This window comes from Misgurnus anguillicaudatus, chromosome 24 (assembly GCF_027580225.2).
Source record: "Misgurnus anguillicaudatus chromosome 24, ASM2758022v2, whole genome shotgun sequence".
Classification (NCBI taxonomy): domain Eukaryota; kingdom Metazoa; phylum Chordata; class Actinopteri; order Cypriniformes; family Cobitidae; genus Misgurnus; species Misgurnus anguillicaudatus.
Genome location: NC_073360.2, coordinates 24,692,512 through 24,716,232, shown reverse-complemented (window position 1 = coordinate 24,716,232; position 23,721 = coordinate 24,692,512). Strand labels below are relative to the sequence as shown.

Sequence of the window (23,721 nt, the reverse complement as noted above, 5' to 3'; positions counted from 1 at the left end):
GCGTTGACGCGCGTCAGGAGGTCCCGCGGCGCGGAAGAGGCGTTCGGCGCGGAGCGCAAGACGCGTTTCCGCCTCATTCGCGCGTGAAACTCGCGGGAAAGGCGCAAATTGAGCGTTGTGCGCGGTACGCGCGAATGGTGCTTTTGTGCATTTTGCGGTTCACGCGAATTTGTGGCTGACACCCGAGTTGAAAAATGTGAACTTTGGCGGAATTTCACGCCGCGTTAACCAATCAGGAGCCTGCCTGCTGCTGTGGTGGCAGCCCCGCCCGGAGTCACTCACTCAAGCAGTCACTCGAAGCTATATGACACAAGTTGTTATTTCTATAGAGGAGACAGGAATAAAAATGACCTCGCTTGGAAGAGTAAAGTAAGCACTTTGGGCAACCTAATAAGTTGTAATACACACTTCACGTTTATCGACCCGCGCTGTTTATTTTCCCCCTATAGTAAGGTTACCCAATACAAACTGGTAACTCTCTTGATAAATGCACAAGTAACATCAGTCATCTCGCACAGCAGTTGCCCCTCCCACAAGAAGCGGATTTTGCTTCGGACGCGCGTCAAATGCTTGCTTTTTCCGCGCGTCTACTCCGCTCTACACGCGCGAATGCATTCAAAGTGTTCAAGCGGCAAACTAGGAGCGGTAGACGCGATTTTGACGCCCAAAACGTGTTTGGTGTAAACTTAGCACAAGTTTCACGTGAGCACATGAAACTAAACTCTATTTAATCTTCGCTCCATGTCCCCCCAGGGGCTCCGTAAAATTATCTGCCAATGGGGTAAGCAAAAAAAAATCTGCCAATAGGGTAAGCAAAAAAAGTCTGCCAATGGGGTAAGCAAAAAAATCTGCCAATGGGGTAAGCAAAAAAATCTGCCAATGGGGTAAGCAAAAAAATCTGCCAATGGGGTAAGCAAAAAAATCTGACAATGGGGTAAGCAAAAAACAACAAACATTGAATAAAAAAATGCTTATCGCATTCGCAGATATTTTTTGCTTGTTTTGAACACAAAATTCAATAAAATTTTATATTTATTGTCTAAAAACGGAACCCACTTTCTTAGGTCATTTTGCTCATCAAGAATATGCATCTTGATCCAAGAATTTATATATTTGTACTAAAATCAAGACAAAAATACTAAATAAGAAAGTCATTATTTATAGTTTAAGAACTTGTAATCACACTTGAGATACACTGACACCTCTCTAAACCATGGGTTTATACTTTCAATTTTTAAAATCCTGCTTATAAAATGCTACTTATATATGCAGAGCTCAAAAACTGTAGCCGCTCTTTAAATCTGAATGATCAGGCCTGTTTTAAACCCCCATACTCACCACATGCAGACCCCAGTTACCAAGTCATTGATGTTACAACTCTGCATGAGCCGTCAAAGTGGAGGGATGTCAGCTGAATATGGATTGATGGATGCAGAAAGAGATGGGATGGTGGCAGACAGTGACAAACAGGAGGGAGAAGGGAGGGATGAGATTGAACGGGATGGAAGGATGCGACCATAGATGGGGTGACAGTAGAAGACTCAAACCCGGGGAATAGACAGCTACTGTGGCTGACCTTAAAAATGAGGTTTAAAAAGAAAAAACACACAGGCATGCAAATACATTTGGGACACATGCACAAACTACACACGGTATTAAATAAAAACCAGCACGAAGGCTCTTACCAGAGAAGATGAGCTTCTCCTTCATGATGTTGACATCTCTGCTGGATCTTCTGACGGCTGCGCTCAGCATGATCTGCTCTGGGTTGTAGCTACGCATGCCACTCATTCTCCACCTGTGATCAGACGTGCACCCATGATGACTTATCCAAAATCAGCAGCAAATACTTTAAATTATGCATTTTAATTACATTTTAAAGTGTATTCTACTGTTTTATAATTTTTAATAAACTTGTATTCATCCGTCAAAACAAATACTACAAATCATTTCTAAATGAGTATCGCCCTCTAGTGGATCTTAGCAAAAAGTACTGAATGCTTCATGTTTGCAAGTTCTTACATAGTCCCTCAATTACAAATACAAAGTGCTAAAGTAAAAAGGCTCCAGGTGTGGGCTGCGGTTTAGTAAAACGTGTTAGTAGTAGCACTGACAACAAGGAATACAGGAAGATGGTGAGACAGATATAAAGAAAAAGGTTAAACAGAGAAAGAGGGGCAAGAAAGGGAAATTCACAGTGGCTGCATGGGCCAATAGTACTAGTGACCCAATTACCTGATCAAGTGATAGCTGAGAGATGCCAGAATGCATGCACATCAGGCAGAGAGCGAGAAGAGGAGGAGAGGTTCAAGAGAAGCAAAAGATTAAAAGAAAAGGAGAGAATCAAAAGGTCAGTTTAAAAGAAGCAGATGTACGCGTATGGCAAGCAGTAAATGCAGACTATCCACAGAGCCTCATTGCATTTGAGATATTCATTTTACAGTTAGGAAATACATTTACCAGTGATGCTGATATAGAAAGCATATTAAATAAATTAAAAGATAATATAGTAAAGCAATAATATTTATTTTAAGAAAAAGGGATCGAGGGGAGGGAGAGAGAGAGAAAGAAAAAAAGCAACCATACTGTATAACCAATAATAACTATCAATGTTATGGTTATTTTCTGTTATGTTTCCTAAATCTTATTATAGACTAAAACTGGATAAAAACATGACAAAATGACAAATTCAAATGAGTGCACACTTACTTTTGGAATACAAATATTCCCAAAACTACAGCAAAGGAGATGAGATCAGTGAAGATCCATATCAAACAGTACTCATCTGGAGTCTGAAATAACAATGAGACATGCAAATGTTAATGAGACAAAGGCACCACTAGATGGCACTATCTACCAAGCAAATGAAGGTAAAGACATCGAATAAAATGTAGATAATAAAGAAAATTAATAGAGTGCCGCAGGGATGACATATTTTGTAGACTAACCCAAAAGTTACTAGGACACTGGTTCCCTTGCAAAATAGGCAATTCATTTTTCCCATAGACTTATTAAGGTTTGTGTTTAACAAAAGTTTGACATTTGCACGTTTGTCCGACAAGTTTGTCTTTACAGATGAACACAACTTTTATGAATCAACTTTTAATTATGTTTTTAGTAGACGCATTTACATTTCAAAATGCATCAAATTTGTATTCATCTGTGAAGATTAACTTGTTGGACAAAGCATGTAACCGTCTATAAAGGGATACTCCACTTTTTTTGAAAATAGGCTCATTTTCCAACTCCCCTAGAGTTAAACATTTGATTTTTATCATTTTGGAATCCATTCAGCTGATCTCCGGGTCTGGCGGTACCACTTTTAGCATAGCTTAGCATAATCCATTGAATCTGATTAGACCATTAGCATCGCGCTCAAAAATAACCAAAGAATTTAGATATATTTTCCTATTACGCAGTGCTCAAAAATAGTCCCCTGCTATTGAAAGTTACCAAGGGGACTATTTTCGGGCGCCGTGTAATATCATTGTGCCTCCTGCATCCATGTTACAGCAGCAAAGTCCTTGATTATTAAAACAGAATGAGAGTATAGTTCCTAGTCATATCTGCCTAGCGATTCGCAACTTTTAATTTTCTGTCAGTCTTAGTACACGATGTAACTACAGAAGAGTCAAGTTTTAAATAGGAAAAATATTGAAACTCTTTGGTTATTTTATAGCGCAATGCTAATGGTCTAATCAGATTCAATAGATTATGCTAAGCTATGCTAAAAGTGGTATCACCAGACCTGGAGATCAGCTGAATGGATTCCAAAATGATACAAATCAAATGTTTAACTCTAGCGGAGTAGGAAAATTAGCCTATTTTCAAAAAAAGTGGAGTTTCCCTTTAACTTTTGTTAAACACAGAGCTTATTTTTTTGCGATTATCCAAAAGTCTATGGGAAAAATGAATGGGCTTTTTCTGCAAGGTAACCAGTGTCCGCTAACTTTCAGGGTTGGCCTACAAAAATAATGTCATCCCTGCGGCACTCTATTCCTTTATAACATACGGTAGTAAAAAGCAGCCTTAAAATATTACAAGACTGTAAAAAAAATTATGAAAATGTTTAATATTCTATATGTTAAAGGAAAACACCACCGTTTTTCAATATTTTACTATGTTCTTACCTCAACTTAGACAAATCAATAAATACCTATCTTTTTTTGATAGGTTGAAGCTGAGGGATAATCCAGACTGTTGGAAATGTAGCAACTCGGAAGGAACTTTTTTTCACATGTTCTGGGAATGTTCTATGATTAAGAATTATTGGTCAAAGATTCATGACTGTATTGAAAACATTACCCAGACTACGTTGGAGTTTTGCCCGAGGCTATATGTTTTAAATGATCCACAAATGACAGCTAACTGTGGAGTTGCAGACTTCATCCAAACCAGTATAATGGTAGGAAAACAAATAATAATGAGAAATTGGAAGAACGCAGGTGAGCCCTCCTTTCAGGAGTGGAGTATAGAATTGGCAAAAGTGGCTTCATATGAAAAAATTTGTTTCAATATTAATGCCGGGGCGGACAAATATTTGGCAAAATGGGGATTATATGTGCAATATATTGCTACTAGATGAGAACGTGGTGCATGTTAGAAAATATTTATTTTGAATGTATTTTTTTTTTTCTTTCTTTATAGTAATAATTTATGTTTATTTAAAATGTATCATCATTGCGGGATACATGTTATGCTGGAAAGCATGAAGGGAATACAATGTTGTTTATAATGTATCAGTGATGATCAAAAAAATTTAATAAAATGCTAATGATAAAAAAAATAAAAAATAAAAAAAATACCTATCTTTTTTCAAAGCGTCCACTTAATTTTGTACAGCGCGTCGTGGATGTGTTGGCATTTGGCCTAGCCCCATTCGTTCCTTGGGATCCAAACAGTGATGAATTTAGAAGCCACCGAACACTTCCATGTCTTCCCTATTTAAAGACTGTTACATGAGTAGTTACACGAGTAAATATGGTGGCACAAAAAAAAAATGAAAGAGCACTTAGCTTGCAGCACTTCGACCTCGGTGTGCAGTAACATCATCACTCCTGACTACTCCCCTTTTCGCTCAAACTTCCGTCAATATTACTGCGCCCGAGGTCGAAGGTAATAAGGTAATAACGTGGTGTTTTCCTTTAAGCCTAAAATTAATAATATATACAAATGGTCTTTACCATGCATACTATTTTATATTGATATATACAATTATTTAATTATATTACATAACAGCTCATATTTTGCCAAAAAGACAAAAGTAGCAGATGCTGATCAATGAGCCATAGCCAAGTGACGGCTTGGTGTCATGTGACACTATTTCCATTATGCCTAATGAGGTGGCGACAAGCAGATCAGAGCTTTATACCATGAGCCAAAGTGGAGAGTGCAGCTTCCCCAACACCTGCGGCGCTTCAGAGGAGACTGTCGGCACCCCGCTGCACCACAGCAGAGAATACAGCCACGGCTCATTCACCGAATACAGTACAACACTGATGTTTTGTTCATTATAAAGCCTAATCAAATAAACACATGTACAAAAAGACAAAATGAATGCATTGTTTCTCAAACAGATCCTGTATGTGAAATCAGGTGGAGTGGAAGTGGGGCAGGAGCGTACCGGATGTCTTCGGCAGATGCTTGATTGTAGCGCAGCAGGACTCCACTGATGCCTTTATGATGAAGTGTATTGAAGGGCAACTTTTGCAAAGAGGTCTGCTGTAAATCTGGAGCCACCTGCCTTACCATCTCTCTGTCACTGTCCACAGTCCACATCACCTACACACACAAACACAACTGCAAATTAAAAAAGCAACACAGTTGATGTAAATGACATTACTTTATTCAACTACAACACTGGTGGAGAAAAAAGCTACTTCATAGTTGTTTCTGGGCTCAGTGGGCACAGCATCACGTTACAGTAGCAATGTAAATCATCAGTTCGCCCAGGGAACAGATATATTGCCTTAAAAAAAATGCATAGATTGAATGCACTGTAAAATCACTTTGGATAAAAGCATCTGCCAAATTCATAAATGTAATATATTATATTAACAGCTAGAGGGCGTAAATACACAACACAATTAAAGGTATAGGGGTGGTTTTCCAGACCGGGTTTAGATTAAGACAGGACTGGGCCTTAGCTATATTAGGACATTCATTTAAGTACAAACAATCTTACAAAAAACAATACAGGTGTGCATCTTGAAACAAAACAATGGCACTGCTATATGTAAAGATACGTCAGTACAAGGTGTTTTTTAAATTGAAGGATTATTCCATTTTCTTAAAAGAAAAATCCAGACAATTCACTCACCACCATGTCATCCAAAATGTTGATGTCTTTCTTCCCTCAGTCCAGAAGAAACCATGTTCCCTGCGGAAAACATTGCAGGATTTCTCTAACCCCAATGGACTTTAATGGACACCAACACCCAACACTCAACTCAACACACAACAGTTTTTTCAACGGAGTTTCAAAGGACTATAAACGATCCCAAACGAGACATAAGGGTCTTGTCTAGCGAAACGATTGTCATTCCTGACAAGAAAAATAAAACACATGCACCTTTAAACCACAACTTTTCGTCTAGGTCCAGTCCAGCGCGACCTAACGTAAATGCGTAGTGACGTAGGGAGGTCACTTGTTACATATATAAAACGCACATTTGCGGACCATTTTAAACAATAAACTACCACAAAGACATTAATTAGTATCAGTTGACATACAACAATGTCGGAACGGTCCTCTTTCAACCACTTGTAGACACTGGGTTGGAGTTTCGCGTTCGTCCTCTGTGACCTCTTGACGTCATGACGTATTGCGTGAGGTCACGCTGACGCTTTCAGGACCGGACCTAGACGAGAAATTGTGATTTAAAAGTGTATATTTGTTATTTTTATTGTCAAAAATGACAATCGTTCCGCCAGACAAGACCCTTGTGCCTCGTTTGGGATCGTTTGTAGTCCTTTGAAACTCCGTTGAAAAAAACTGTTACGTGTTGAGTTAAGTGTTAATTGTTGGTGTCCATTAAAGTCCACCAAAATGAGGAAAATCCTGTAATGTTTTCCTCAAAAAACATTATTTCTTCTGGACTGAACAAAGAAAGACATCAACATTTTGGATGACATGGTGGTAAGTAAATTATCTGGATTTTTCTTTTAAGAAAATGGACTATTCCTTTAAGGCAGCGCAAACATGCATTTTAGTCTTGGATTAGGAAAAACCATATCCGTGAAACGGCCCCACAGACATTTAACCTCCTAAGACCTGAGCTTAGTTTTTTTCCAAATTTCTTCCAGCTATTTGGGGGTTAAAAAGAACCAATAACAACCAAATATTTTTCTTTGAACATGAAGCAGTGTAATTGTCCACGTTTGTGTACAACAGGTTCTAGTTACACAGAATTAAGTATTATGGTGCATCCAATAAAAAATGTGATGTCCACATATGTGGACACACCAGGTTTTAGGAGGTTAAATTACACATTTGTCCAACCAAAGACAATGAGAATTTCAGTAGTAAATGTGAGCATCACTTCCTCAAATCTAACCTGCTGCTGTGGTATTCCTGACTTTAGGACAGTGTCTAGGGTGAGGTTGACCCAGTCGAGGTGGTGGGGGTGGCCAGGCGGCGGTCTACGCAGTGTGAATACGGCGGAGGTTGTGGACCGAGCAGCTAGTTTGAGCATGTCCTCGAGGCTGCACACTGTCTGGTTCCCCACTAACAAGCGTTCAGACACTGACATGTACTTCACGGTCCAGAAAGGATCATCCTGTGTTACAAAAAATCTGTTAGTCTAGTACGTAAAGAGCCATAGGCATATTTTGATGAAAGTAATGCATAAAAAGAAACATTTTCTTACATTATTGAGGAATTTTGAATGTTTGCGTTCTCTATAATTTGTCTTTAAAAATCTAATTGGTATTGCCTTTCTTTAAATGTTGCATGCATACCATAAAGCTTATTACTAAGTTTTATTACAGGCATTACTTTGAGTCAAAATTATGCACACCTTAATAAACCACTGGCCAGCGTTCAGAGAGCGCAGGTCAGTCCAGTTGAAAAGTGAAGCATCATGGTACTGTCTCTCTGGAAACACTTTTTCGACATCTGTGGTTCTTCTCAACGTCCGGTCTCTCATGAGGAATGGCACACCATCTAGACTGCAGCCGGAGACAGTTGCACAGCGGTGTATGTGATTAGACAGCACTTAAACTGCAACTGAGAAAGCCCTTCCATTAAGGCTCAACCTGGCATCACTGCTGATAAGACAGATAAACTGTGCACGGTCTTACGCTGTGATTGACAGAAAAACATCCGAATGCACTTAGGTAATGTTATGCAACAAAAAGAGTTTTACCACATTCCATTATTCTTTATTTAGTGGATATCTTTACCCAGAATAACTCACAACCTTACGTAAAATGCCTCTTTAAGAGCACTTTCAGACTACAACATAAACCACCCATTCTGAATAGCATGTGCAGATATTTAACAACTAAGCCACAAAAACCCAAGATTTCAGATGTGTTACCCCACTGTACCAAATTACCACAAGGATTAATTTATACATTCATAAATGTGACCCTGAACTACAAAACCAGTCATAAGGTTAATTTTTTTATTTAGATGTATACATCATCTGAAAGCACAATGGATAAGCTTTCTATTGATGTATGGTTGGATAGGACAAATGTTGAGAAAAATCACTTTAAAAGTTTTCCAAATGAAGTGCATAGCAACACATATTACTAATGATAAATACTAGAAATGCACATATATGAAACTTTTCAACAAATACCGATAGCAGATTATTCAGACTGATATCTGCCAGTACCGATGCCAATAGTTTGGTGGTGAACGTGATTTCACCAAATAGGATGTGATCCTGGTTCAAAACCGTTGTTGGTCCAGGATAAACATTTTCATTCACCAATCAGATTGCAGGATTAGTGTATATGTTAGGTTTAGGATTGGGTTAGGGGCTTTTAAGAAATACTCCTCAAACTATTTTTTCACACTCATTTGAGGGTTGTAAAATGGTGAGGGATTGAGATAAGGGTAGGTTGGGGTATCTTTGATTAAAACACTGATCCAGGATCAACAAAAAGTGTTGATCCAGGATCACATCTTGCTTGGTGAAATCACGGCGACCTAGTTTAGTGGCTATATTAACTTGCATTAACTAAGTTCTGAAGATTACATTTACTAGTTAATTTATAAATTGATCATTAATATTAAACAATAAACTAGTAATATTTCTTTACATTTTCTATACACAGAGCTCAATTTCATTGCATTTCCTGTTCTCTTTTGATTGACAGGATATATATATTGGCCAAGACTATCGGCAGTTTTTAAACTATCGAGCAACAGCCGATTGTGTGAAAAATTGCTTTGATCGACCAATACAGATTACTGGCCGATATATCGGTGCATCTCTAATAAATACATTTTTATATATTAACGTTAGGAAATATCTTCATGGAACATGATCTTTATTTAATATCCTAATGAATTTTGGCATAAAAGAAATCAATAATTTTAACCCATACATACCTAATGCTACAATGCAGAGTTTGGTTCCAAAACGCGATAAACGGCATTTTAAAAAAAATGTATTACCACCAAAATCAGTATTGTATCAGGTCTGATTGTATCAGTATTAAAAAGTACATTTTTTATTTTACGCAAAGTCTGATATCCGTCGTGTTATTCTGTCATCTTTTCTCTCTTTTTTCACAAAACGCAATAAACGCCAGTCCTCCTTCTCTGCAGAATGCAATAAATCCACTCAAGAAATCACAGCACACCATTCCACACATTGTAAACATTAATGACGGTGCGTTGAATACACAGTGAATCATAGTTTTCCTCATCTACTTTGTACTTTGTGATCAACAAACAAACAAAAACAAAATAATACTTTTGATGGCATTGATAAACCTGTGGTGCTTTTCTGTGGTGGAGAAGAAAGTAAGCCACTCTGGCGAAGGACAAATGCCGGCTGTTGCTTGGTCTCATACAACAGCATCAAGCTTCTGTCATGCTAACACATTGACCCCAGGTGATCTTATAAAAAACTTTACATTATTTTACTCTAAAGTCAACGAAAATCGTGCAGGACCAAAAGATTTTACAGTTGATCGCTGTCAAAAAAGTTCAGCGACGATATCCCAAAGATGACAGCAGCAATGACAGTGTTCTTAATATGACAAAGTAAGTGTTTTGATTAGTGCCTTAATGTTTATTTTTCAACTAAATGAACATAACATGGCAAAGATGAATGCACATTTATAAATAGATTTATTGCATTTTGCGGAAAAAATAATTAGTTTTTATAACAAATCTTTGAAAATCAAATGATGGATTTGAATTTTTAATGTTATTATAAACTAAAGATGCTATGTGAAAGTTTTTAACAGAAAAACGTGGTTTTCATCTTGTCACTTTCTTGGTGTAGAAAACACGTTTTCACCAAAATTAGTCAAAATGGATTTATAGCGTTTTGGAACCAAACTCTTCAAATATACTGTACCCGTGCGACTTGTGACTGGTGTTGCGGTCCAGGGTCACAAGTGTATTATACGGTACTATGGCTACAGCAAAAAAAATATATATATATATGATCTTCATGATTATAAATATGATATCAAAGTACGTGCATCTGTATTTTGAAATCCCTAGTAACTATAAATTAAAAAAATAATAATTAAATATAAAGTCAAAAGAGAAAGAAACAGCAATATCCAAATCTAAAATGCCCAAGTGATAGCCTAATTGTCTTCAACCAAGATAAATCACAAACAACAGATGGACAATTTCTGCTCCATTATCTAAAGTGTTAAGCAGACAGACTAGATTATAGCTTAAGGCACTTCTTTTAAACTGTCTGTCTGTCCCAGTGTTCAATTACTATGTACTCTGGTGCACAAGAGACGCCAACCACTCATTACCGCAGTCACACAAGGATTCACACTCACAGACAAACATTGTGGCCTTGTGCCTTTAGATTTGACACACACTGTACAAAGCTCTATATCTGTATTGATTTAACTGTACCAAGAGGAAGTGAACGAGACAGAATGAATGAATGAATGAATGAATACCTGATGGCCACATCCGCCTCCAGGCCGCCTACGTTTCTCTGTAGAGCTCTGTTGAAGGACAGGAGAGTGTTTTCCGGTGCTATCTGCAAGTGAAACAGAGACAGAAGAGGGAGTTTTTTGGCTTTAATATTTTTTAAATATTTATTTAAAATGTATATTTATTGTAAATATTTGATACCATGAAAAGTGCGTCACATTTGAGCTTTGAAACCCTATAACTCTCAAAAATGTGCAGTTGCCAAATCTCCTTTCTGTTATATGCGTAGATATAAATCAATAACTCATCTCATGGAGGCTTTATAGAGTGCTCGAGGGCCTGGCCAAATACACAATCTATGGCTCCTTGGTGGTTCCCTCCTCATGCAATGGCATGCAGGCAGCAACTTGAGATCATTTACACACAGCAGGGCTTGATGTACTTGTGCACGTGAGGTTCATGCAGAATGAGGGCGAGACGCTTGTTTTAAAGCATTAGAAGATGAGAAGAATACAATATAGATCAACTGGAGCCATGTGTTGTGTCTTTGGAGAGCACTTACGGTTATGGTCCTCGCCTTCGAATGCTGGCATTTAATGTCGTGGTGGTCAATGCAACAACATGTGGTGTTGTGCAGGCTTGTTTTCGACCTAAACTACGACTGTTTACAGCTGTAGCTAGGAGTGGCACCCTCACCAGATCATTATGTTCTTCCAAAAATAGATGATTATTACATGTCGTTCATTAAACGGCCAGCTGAATTGTTGTATAGCACTGTGGGCTAAACTAACAAGGAGTTGTGGCTCGCCACAAGTCAGAACGCTGGAATTTGTTAATTTTCTCTTTATTTTGACATTAGAAAGTGTGAAACATGAACCAAATGAACCCAGGATTATGTTAACTCGGGGGTTAAGTTTGTTTTATGTTTTATATTATTCATACAAAGAAAAAGGTACAAAAGCTGGCACTGGGAGGTCCTACTAGAAACAATTTGGGTACAAATATGTACCAATGCGTAACTTTTGAGGTACCCATATGTACCTTTTGGGTGCAATTTTTGAAAAGATAATGCCCCAGTAACAATGTTTGTACCCTCTTGTACCTTTATTTCTGAGAGTGTATACTGCACTGTTTTAGTGAATCGAAGGTAGTCAGGTTTTGAGATATACTACACACTTAAATTAACTTTAGGTTAGCATTCTTAGGGGCTGTTTACACTTTGTATTAAGAGGTGTTTTCATCGATCGGATCACAAGTGGACGAGAGAGACACATTACGTTTACACCTGGTATTTAAATCCCTCTCTTTTGTCCACTTTCGACCGCTTCTGTGCTGAATTCTATGAGGGGGTGGTTTGTGAGACGGTGGGCGCGTCTCTCTGTTGTCATTCAAACCCGAGCGGGAGTAATTATGAGTTTATATGGACGCAAACTAATATTATGTCGGAGTGCACTGCTTGTTTAGCAAGTAAACATGCTGCACAGTGTTTTGTACATGAGTATGTAAGAGCTTTCTTTGAATTTTCAGCGCAATTGATGAAATAGGATCGCGCAACTTTCACACGCTTTCAAAACGAAACTACGGAGATCAGCTGCTTAGTTTTATCAATGAAAGGCTAAAAATAGCGCTGTTCACCGAATGTTCACGCCAGTAGTCAAAAAAGACGTAAAACTTGTGTTTAATACCTCAGATTAGATAAATGGGCGGAGAGAAGGCGGTCGCGGGTGGCTGTTCGAACGCATTCAACCACATGTGCGTTCCGCAACTTCAAAGCGATCTGATCGAAAGTGGTTTCGACCACCTCTGGATGTGGTTGAAAGTGGTCGAAAGTGGACGAGCTCAAAACGTTTTGAACACCGTTTACACCTGGCCTTAACCTCGTCCACTTGTGATCCGGTCGACGAAAACCCATGTTGATTCCAAGTGTTAACAGCCTTTTAGTCACATATGTGACCCTGAATGTGAAAAACCAGCTAAAATATTTTTAGCGATTTCCTGTTTTCAACATAAAATCATCATAAATGTAAAGACAGTCTGGGAAAATATAACCTTAATATATTTAATATTGACTAAAGATTATAATTAATAAAAAAATCAACAATTGAAGTCAAACTATAGATTATATTAGATAATAAGCCTGTTTTTTAAAGGCAGGGTCAGATATTTGTGGGAATGTTGCAACATTCTGGTTATCTCAAATTTATATAAAAAAAGCATGGACCAGACGGGTGTATTTTGGGGATAAAAGGACATCCTTTTTTGGGAGAGAAATAAAACTGGCTTTAACCTGTGTTTTAAAGAGGTTAAAGGAAAACACCACCATTTTCAATATTTTACTATGTTCTTACCTCAACTTAGACAAATTATTAAATATCTATCTTTTTTCAATACGTGAACTTAATCTTTGCACAGCGTGTTGTGAATGTGTTAGCATTTAGCCTAGTCCCATTTATTCCTTAGGATCCAAACAGGCGTGATATTAGAAGCCACCAAACTATCAATATTACTGCACCCGAGGTCAAAGTGCTGCAATCTAAGTGCTCTTCTGCCATACAATATAGTTCTCATTTTATATCGCCACATTTAATTTTGTACCACCATACTTACTCATGTAACAGTCTTTAAATAGGGAAAACATGGAAGTGTTTGGTGGCTTCTAAATTCATCCCTGTTTGGATCCTAAGGAATGAATAAGGCTAGGCTAAATGCTAACACAATCTTAACGTGCTGTACAAAGATATAGTGCACTCATTGAAAAAAGATAGGCATGTATTCATTCGTATAAGATAAGGTATAAACATAATAAAATATTGAAAAACAGTGGTGTTTTCCCTTAAAAAGTGAACCCAGGATACTAAATGCAGTGTGCAAAGTCGTTTTGACTACGAATGTGTAGGAACATGCATTTTTATGTGCCACCTAAACAGTAGCAGCATGTTCATGTCAATACATCACCCACTATAGAACAAAATACACAAGGGTGTATGAGTATGGAAAAATCCTTCATAACCAACAACCTTCATATACGCCTACAGAGAGCATCTCAGTGGCTCTTTCCTGAGTTATTTATAGCCATGAGAAGCAAGGGAGAGAAATATGAGAAAGATAAATGGAGACAGCAAAAGATAGCAGAGGAAAGAAAGGATTACACTGCAGTGTAGCATCTAGTGAAGATCCTGGCTGCTTACCATTGGAGCTCCTTGATGGCCGATGATGGCGGGGGCTGATTTGAGACTCCCGCGGTCCATGATGCAGGGTGAGGTGATCGACAGAGGAATGAAGTAGAGTGTGAGGAGAACGCTCAGGTAGATGAGGAGAACCATCACCTGGAAGCCTACCAGAAGATTGGATACAATTCTCTTATAAACACTGGCAAATATAAAAGCTTTAAAATAGCTTTATTTAAATGACCACATCTGCTCTGCTATAACTAAGAGACGGATGTAATTTTTTTCCCGAAATGAAACATAAAACTTGGCTTTAAAATGTACCCCGGTTATAAAACACATGTATGGTTTAAAGTCCCCATGAAACGAAAGTAGCAGTTGCCTAATTTTTCCCGTGGTGACGTATATCCGTGTGAATCTGGCTTCTGAAATGAAATAAGGTAGGGCTGGATTTGAATTAGTCCATCAAGATCTGATTGGATCGCAATTATCTTCTCCCGGACCCCGCCCACCTGCCATACCATGACCTGCCATACCATGACCGGAAGCAAAGAGAGATCGCTTTGAGGAGGAGAGGAGATTTGAGTTTTTGATTAAAGATTATGAGGGCACATACATTTTTAAGTAATGAAGCTCACAGATAAGTCATTTGTAAAAATACCAAAATATTCCAAAACAAATTACAGTTTTTCGTTTTATCCCAAAGGTGACTTTAAAAGATTAACACTGATATTAGTAATATGAATGTGAAAATAAAACCTTAAAAATGTCATAGTTTTAAAGGGACACTTCACCCATTTGCATTAAGCGGTGTATAGTTAGAAACCCAGTCATGTTTTTCAATGGTCATGCATCATTCCCTCTGTTTCCCCTGAGATGGGAGAAATATGGATTTCAGTGTTGCACTTCCTTCTTTCAATGATGTAAAAATCATCATTTTGCATCATTGAAACAAGGAAGTCCTTTATCTTTGTAGAGGGGGTGAGACTACAAACACTCATTTTCTCGGTCAAATAGGCACCAAATTCGAAATGTACGTTACATTTCCACTACAAATATGATCCACTTTTAATAAAGATGAATGTTTTTATGGGTGAAATGCTCCTTTAATAACCTTGAAAAAAATATTTTTAACTTGGAGGCTGCCATTTTGTTTTTCATCACTATACATGACGTCAAATGGTTGCAATAAAACCCGTTCTATTAACGCTACAGCGAGATAAACATGTCTTCAATCAGTATGATTATAAAATTATGTAAAACAGAAGATGAGAGCTATAACTGCACACAAACAGCAGGTGGCGGTATTTGGTCCGAATTTTATTAAATATGCAGAATCAGGTTTTCCGTTTGGCCCTTTCACATAGAATAACAATTGAAGAATAATACAGAAAACATACTAATGAAAGAAGATCTGAGAGGTAAGAATGTGCAAGTAGGAAATAAAAAAAATCTTACAATAAAAACTATATAAGATACCATAGTATTTACTATAGTAAACGGTATTTATATTTCACAACAACCATTACATGTCATTAATTACAGAATGCCTATCATAATGGCAGCCTCCATAGGTTTAAATGAGTATTACACATTGGGTTTTTTTTAAGTAATATTTAACATTAGGAAAATATTTATCGTTTCTATCAATGAAATTTAGTAGTTGAAGGCAAATATAAAGTATTAAAGCATACAATTTTCATAGTCGGGGTACCTTTAAAGACCACAGACACGTATACAAAGAAGCCTCCTACAGATTGCAGGCATTGAAACCGAAACTTGTATAACTGCAGCTGGTTTTAAACATGTCAACAGTTGAGGGGTGTGACTGCTGATAAAGCAAGATTGTCTTCATACTGTTGATAAAAGTAGCTGAGCTGACTTGAAAGAGAAAACTTTCAGAAGAAGAAGACCGTTTACGCTAATGCATTATAACTTCCCCTGAGGCAACACTGAGAAAGCAAAATGTTTTTCCGATGCATTATAAATTTGTTCTGACACATTTGCAGTGATATGTGAAAGTACCTTGCGTAGCTAGAAGCACTTGCTTAAGGTATGCTTAGGTATGTCTGATTAAGAAAGCCAGGTTCCCAATCGAATGAATTTAGTGTGTATTTTGTCCTAATGATCTCTAAACCTCACTGTGTTTGTCCCTCAGGAACTTCTAATTTTGATAATGAGTAAAAGCGTCTGGTTACTTAAATACGATAAGCCAGTTAAATGTGTGCTTGATAGAATCGGATAGGCTTGGTTAAACTGAAATGAGAAATCGATAGCCGTGTTTTAATTTCGCTACAAAAACATGTAACATGAAACAAGCAGCTTATTGAGTTGAGTTGAGATAACACGTCACTCTGACGACAGGACAGAAGAATGTATCGATGGGTATGGTGGATTTCCTCATAACTCTCCCTTTAATAATTAACATCGATAGTGATTCATAACTGATTCAGAATCAGTCAGACGAGATAGTGGATGCAGGCTTACTGGTTTTCTCTGCTCGTGCCACCTGTCCAGCTACCAGCCAGGCCAAAGCTGTGACCGCAGCTAAAGCACCAATGTGCAGGAACGGACCTGTGGCCTGAACAAGAATAAAGGCATTCATATCTGTTATAGTACAACACACTACATTTACAATAAATGTAAATACAACAGCAGTAATGCAACACCTAGAGGAACCTTATAGTAGATCAATCTGATTCATGCGAATTTTGAGATTAGACATACACTGTCAGAAAAAAAATCAAAATCCCTTTCAAAAAGTAAAGCTTTGGACCTAAAGAGTTTATACTGATTCCAATGTATATGTATACATGTACATCTGTACCTAATGGCTAATGGTAGGTACATTTAGGACATTTAAAAAGGGTACTGCCTAATGGCGCTTTTCCATTGCATAATACCACACGGTCTGGTTTGGGTCGGGTCAGCTTACTTTTGAGGGCTTTTCCACTGGGTGTACGTAGTACACAATACTTTTTTAGTACCACCTCGGTTGGGGTTCCAAGCAACCCGAGCTAATACCAAAACCTGACGCGAAAACAGTTTTGATCTGAAAAATAATCAGTACCAGCGTCATCGCTATAATGTAAAAATTTAGCTTTACCTTCATGCTAGCTTGCGCTGTCTTGAGTAAACCTGTTGTCATCTGTCCTTTGCTGTAAGTTCCCAAACTCCCTTTTAGCGATGAAAAACATCCACAGGTTGAGAATCACAAACACCGTGTTTTTTTGCAGACTTGCAGTTTGTGGCGGCACATTCGCAAAACGCACGACCGCATATATGCTTAAATGCAACTTAAATGAGGCTCAGTGGAGCGCATCGACTGACGCCACCTGTGTTTGTATAGAAAGTAGTGATAAACGCTATGTGCAAACATCTATTTGTGGTGGTCAATTTTAATTTTGTGGCGGACTGAGAAATAAATTAATGTATGGGAATGTACAACGACGCTCTCACATGTATTATGTCACAGCAGTAGGCAGCACAAATATAACTACACGCCTATAATCCCTCCCACTCCCACTTCCAACTTGATGGAAGAGCTAACCAAGACAAAGTGAGGTGAGCTGACCCGACCTGACACAAACCAAACCGTGGGGTACTATGCAACGGAAAAGCGCCATAAGTGACAGCTGGGGTATATATGTTGACCCTTATACGGTGTATACATAAACATACCTGAAGGGAAATCCAAACTACATCCCATTCTTCTCCCCACATCTGAGTGACCGATATAACGCCAATTGTTGTTGTGAGCAAAGCAACCGTCACACCAATCTAGCAAACAAAACATAGTTTCCAATATTGCTATGTATTCTGCATAAACAAATCAAAACCACAATGCACCATATTCGTTCATAACCAAACAAGAAAGACTGCTTTACACTGCCAGCAGACAGAAATCCTCGGGGCATAACAGGATGTTTGTGACAGTGTCAAGGTTAATTTGGTCTGTCTTGCACAAGCAAACAAACTTCTCTTTATCTTTTCGAGGAATAAGAACGGTTGAGAGGTTGATAAATACCTTGTGGAGCCAGTGCAAATTTAACTGCTGACCGACAGCTACATGACACAGAGCTAAAATCTGCAACAAACCAGAGAAAGGACAAATATCATTTCAGAAAAAAGTGACATGCAAAAAAGCAGTATTTGTTCAGATTAAGCGATATGTGTGGTAGAGAGCCAAAACATTGCTGAATGGTGAACTAGTCAACATGTGCACACACGTCTGTCAAAGACAGTTAGCCTTTGGTGAATCTGGAGAGGTTTTGCAAAGCCATACTGTATTAGTGCAACCTTTCACATTAGCACCCGGGTCCATTTCATATCAGAGTTTGGTTAGTTAGGAATTAGGATGTGAACACCCAAGTTCACCTAAAAAGGGCGGTCCGCATGGACTGTGGTACTGTCCGCTGCTGATAGGAACACAATCCAACAAAATCGCGTAAGTGAACCACTATTAATGATGCGTGCGGGCGTGTTTGTGCTCATTAACATTGATGACAAGCGCTTGCGGATATCTATGACAAACTGTAAACATAATTTCTGTTCATTTTCTGCTTGCCTCCGCAATCATCATTTCTTTTGTACAATTTAAGTACTTTTGCAGCAGACAGATGCAAGTGGGTTTCTGTCAATTATTCTTTGATAACAAAACCAAAGGTTCAAATAAAGAAGAATGAGGATTCAAACAACTCTGTCCATTTTAGCGCTTTCTCTTTTATAGCCACTGCCTAGTAACAGCTGCAGTTTGATGACGCAAGTGTACCGTGGTTCAGAACGAAATATTATAATGTGAACAGAGACCAGTGGGGGAAGAGGGACGGGGGAGCCATTGAACTCGGGTTCGGAGCAGGCAATCGAACCTAATATAAAACCACCCATAGCTTACCATTAAAAATGCAATATAGGTGAAGCCAGCTGCTGTGGTGGCAAGTATGGGAACAGTTCCATCACTCCACTCCCCTGAACGGTTGTATAAAAACCTGCATGAGCACAATGTTGGCAAAAAGTTAGGAAATTTAAGGAAAAGTTTAATATAACAGTCGTGTTACCTTGGAATCGAACCCATGACATTGGCAAAGTTCCTGCAGCTCGCTGGTCCACCAGTTAAAGGATTAATCCATTTTCTTAAAAAATCCAGATAATTTACTCACCACCATGTCATCCAAAATGTTGATGTCTGTCTTTGTTCAGTCGAGAAGAAATTATGTTTTTTGAGGAAACATTGCAGGATTTTTCTAATTTTAAACGTAACAGTTTTAATGCAGTTTAAAATTGCAGTTTCAAAGGACTCTAAACAATCCCAAACGAGGCATAAGGGTCTTATCTAGCGAAACGATTGTCATTTTTGGCAAGAAAAATAAAAAGTATGCACTTTTAAACTGCAACTTCTCGTCTTCCTCTGGTCACGCGACCTCTCACCAGCGCGACCTCATGTAATTGTGTAATGCCGTGGAAAGGTCGCGTGTTACATATATGAAACGCACAATTGCGGACCATTTAAACAATAAACTGACACAAAGACAAAGTTTCGCATAAGTCCTCCGTGACCTCTTGACATGATGACGTATTACGTGAGGTCGCGCTGGGGCGTCACATGACCGGAGATAGACGGGAAGTTGTGGTTTAAAAGTGCATTTTTATTTTCTTGTCAAAAATGACAATCGTTTCGCTAGATAAGACCCTTATGCCTCATTTGGGATCATTTAGAGTCCTTTGAAACCCAGCTGAAACTGCCATTTTAAACTGCATTTAAACCGTTACGTGTTGCGGCCTATTAAAGTCCATTAAAATGAGAAAAATCCTGGAATGGTTTCCTCAAAAACACATAATTTCTTCTCGACTGAACAGGGAGGGACATCAACATTTTGGATGACATGGTGGTGAGTAAATTATCTGGATTTTTTTTTGAAGAAAATGGACTTATCCTTTAAGGTACAGGAACATATGTCTATTGTCCTTATATCTAATAGCCTATGACAGTCAGACTACATTAAGGTATAACTAAATAACTGCACCCTTAAAAAGCAAACAAGGGTACTAATGTATATATTGTATTTATCAGACTCCACATTTTTCTGGTATGTTTTCATGAAAGGGGATTATAACAACACTTTTGCAAAAGGAAAGAATGAAAGGGGTCCGGGGCCCCTCAGCAAATTTCCAAGGGGGCCCTCAGCAAATTTCCAAGGGGGCCCTCAAGATGACATATTAAAAGGTATTAAAAATAAGATTTTTAAAGATTAAAAGGTATTAAAAAAAGTATTTTTTGGCCATTTTAGTACAGAATATATATCTGTCTAGTCATTCTAAGCTCTAGTTAATTTATTTAGAAATCAATTGATAGTGGGGGCCCTTCAAACATTGTTTCAACAAGTGGGCCTTGAAGTAAAAAAGGTTAAAAACTGCTGACCTAGTGGGTATCAGTGAAACAAAATAAAATAAAACATGAGATAATAATACAGACACAATTTTTTTTACTGCATTCAATAATTGAAATAGAGGATATTCAATGTTTCAACATTTGTCACATGACTTTGCTTAATTCATAATGTCGTCATCAAGTCATCATCTTAAAATAGGTTGTATGCATTTTGAAATCAATCTTATCAATACCTATGCCACATTGCATTTTGGGATAAAACATTTTATGCATTTAACTCTGTTCCAGGCTCATTTTGTAGCCAAATGTAGTAGGTTATTTAGGTACACTACGCATACAGAAAATCAAATCTACACATACTGAATGCTAGCATGCTACTCTAAACACAGTTTTGCATCACATTGCAGTCTGATCCTAGATCAGTCTCAATTTCTTTGGTATTGACTGGCTCAACTGCAGCTTGGTGGGAGTGCTCATATCAATGCTTTGGCTGGTTGATTCATCTCTTGTCTTATCACAGATTCTACTGATTAGTCCTTCAGGACATTAGCTGGAGGTTGTTATGAACCAACTCTTGTCCTCTACAGTAACCTCAATGACTCATGTACTACCACTGAGACCAAGCAGGGGGTGGAGGCCACATGAGGGAGGAGAAAGGTGACATTGAAAAGAAAACAGGAGATGAAAGAATAAAAAAGGACCTTGAAGGACAAAGCCAACAATGTAAAGGACATCTCTTAAAAGGACTTTCAAGGTCGTTTATTCCATTCTTGTCAGCAAAGTATGTGAATCATGGAAGCTTAGGGAGATCCTTAGGGAAATATGCAATGTAAAAATGTCAGAAATGTGTTTTCTGTGTATGCAATGCGGTAGGCATTTTTTCATTATTTTCAATATTGAATATCAGTTTAGTTTCATAATACAAAATGTAGCAGACAAAGTACAGAACACACCGTGCGTGTGCAGCAGAGTATATCAGTCAGCCTATTAAAGTTTTATGCAATCTGTTTTAACAGAAAGCTGAACTCCATGACCTGTGGATTACATTAAGCATGGGATTATCCCAAATGTGTTTCAGGAAACCTCATGAGGAATGCAGTCTTCGGGGGAATGAGAGTTTAAGGGGTTTTTATTAAATATTTTGTGACCCTTTTGATGAGAATGACGTTATCAAGTTTACTCACCAGTTAAACTCGCTGTAGTCATTGTGGGCTTCCAACCAGAAATAAAACCAGACCAATAACAAGGAGAAAGTGCCAAACAGTATGAAGGTCCACAAACACTCCCACTGGAACAGAAAACAAAACACAAATAAAAATGATGAAGCACGTCAAATAAATCTGGTTCAATATTTTCTGTTGAAAACATCAGTATTAAATGAGGTAAGTGGGAGGGCACATCAGTACAGCAAGTGCCATAAAGATAAACTTGGTAAACAAACATTGAAAAACATTATCCACTATACATTTTATAGTTCATTAAAAAAACTGAAAAAAAGTAATATACATTTCTCAAAGTGCCTAAGGATATGAATGCAGTGCACCCATATTAAACTCAATTATGCTTAATATAGTTGCTTTCAGTGTGAGATCTCCTTTCATTATAGTTTTATTAATGAAAAATTACCCCGTTCTCTGCCGGGGCATCTGAGAGTTGAGTCTGATCAACTATGCTATCTAATTTAGATTTACAAAATAGACAACAACAAATTATATACAGTACAGTAAGAGCAATATTTTATCCACTCATGCAGCCTTCTTATAATTAAAAAGTACAAACATTTCTCAGACAATAGACAATGAAGTGATTAAGAATAACTTTTTTGAAATGGATTTAGCATATCGCTAACACTTCCCACACATCTATTTGCGGTCACCGCAACAGAGCTTAACAATAACCAATAAAAAAAAAATGCAATCACCCGCATATGAGAATAAAAGTATTTATATGGATCACAGAGGATGAACTGTTTTATATATTATGCATGTTGTTAAAAGCACACAAAGAAATTACAAAATGTGGATTTGGGGATAAATGAAATGGCTTCCATGCAATCAAATAAAACACCATAAAAACAAATCCAATCATGTATGCCTGGAAAATTGCTTTTAGATCATGGCAATTTTTCTTAATGGTTCTGTTCTTTACTCTATAATTATAGTTAATTCAGGATATAGCAGCCAGATTGATAATCAAAGAGATGAATAACAGCTCCGGTAATTCCAGCCTATTTCTTGGATGGGCTTTTCTTGAGTTTACATAATCACTTTGTAGGTTGACTTCCTGAAGACTTTTAAATGGAAATGAAGACAAATGGACAATGACAGCAGTTAATCCAATAAAAGTCTTTGCTTGGATGGAAAGAACTAACAATGTCAAAATCGTGTTCTTCACCAATACCCTAAAAACAAAGTCTGTCATAAGGTGGCAGGGCAATACACACAGTTATGTTCGGCAATTAATGATCTACTTGGCACACAGCAGTCAGAAAGCATGTAATAATTCCTAAGCTCCTTAAAAAAACACCTTAATATAAAATAAAGAGGATTATGGGTAATTCTAAAGGAACAAAACCATAAACAAATAAAAAGTGCTAAACCTGAAATCTCCCACCAGCACAACGAGCTGTCTGAATACATCAAATCAATAGCACATTTAAAACAGGTCAAATGGCCAAATGTGCTGTGCCGGAAAATCACTCACAATCAATGTCATAATGTTATAAAAGCAGTAATGTCTAATGCTGGCATACCAAAATAGCTAAAGAAAGATATAAATGTCAAATGATTAGATGATGTTGAATGCATCTAAAAAATATCCCCATCCTTCAAAATTTGATGAATCACATTTTGATGGGCCGACAGTTGTTCTGCATATGGAGTGCAATAAACGCGGCTGGGTTTTTGGCACAGACATCATCAACAACATCTACAGAGAAGAAAGTCTGAGCAGCATCCCTTTGTATTAAACACTCCTTCTAGAAAAACGCAGATTTTTGTGATTGTTGCGGGCAAAAATACTTGATCTTATGCAATGAAACTGCGGGAACGTGCACCAGCCGCGGGAACACGTGC

The 23,721-nt window shown here is 37.8% G+C and overlaps 1 protein-coding gene across 6 annotated transcripts in view; it reads right to left on the bottom strand.

The window, feature by feature from the left end:
- The window catches only part of gdpd5b (glycerophosphodiester phosphodiesterase domain containing 5b), a 57,365-nt gene that overhangs the window by 2,227 nt on the left and 31,417 nt on the right, over positions 1-23,721 (bottom strand). Inside the window, exons 3-17 of one of the 6 annotated variants that reach the window (XR_008642454.2) lie at positions 21,832-21,935; positions 19,154-19,247; positions 18,287-18,346; positions 17,941-18,039; positions 16,747-16,840; positions 14,281-14,426; positions 11,116-11,198; positions 8,019-8,169; positions 7,557-7,778; positions 5,624-5,781; positions 5,372-5,519; positions 2,710-2,792; positions 2,236-2,250; positions 1,686-1,798; positions 1,339-1,576 (exon numbers count right to left, since the gene is read on the bottom strand). Coding sequence is in view for 2 of the 6 variants with exons in the window: in XM_055196771.2 (XP_055052746.2) it covers positions 1,686-1,798; positions 2,236-2,250; positions 2,710-2,792; positions 5,372-5,519; positions 5,624-5,781; positions 7,557-7,778; positions 8,019-8,169; positions 11,116-11,198; positions 14,281-14,426; positions 16,747-16,840; positions 17,941-18,039; positions 18,287-18,346; positions 19,154-19,247; positions 21,832-21,935 (1,570 nt within the window). In the remaining 4 variants the exon portion in view is untranslated. Of the gene's footprint in view, positions 1-1,338; positions 1,799-2,235; positions 2,251-2,709; positions 2,793-5,371; positions 5,520-5,623; positions 5,782-7,556; positions 7,779-8,018; positions 8,170-11,115; positions 11,199-14,280; positions 14,427-16,746; positions 16,841-17,940; positions 18,040-18,286; positions 18,347-19,153; positions 19,248-21,831; positions 21,936-23,721 lie in introns of all 6 variants that reach the window. The other 5 variants (XR_008642452.2, XR_008642455.2, XM_055196771.2 and 2 more) reach the window with 5 other exon arrangements.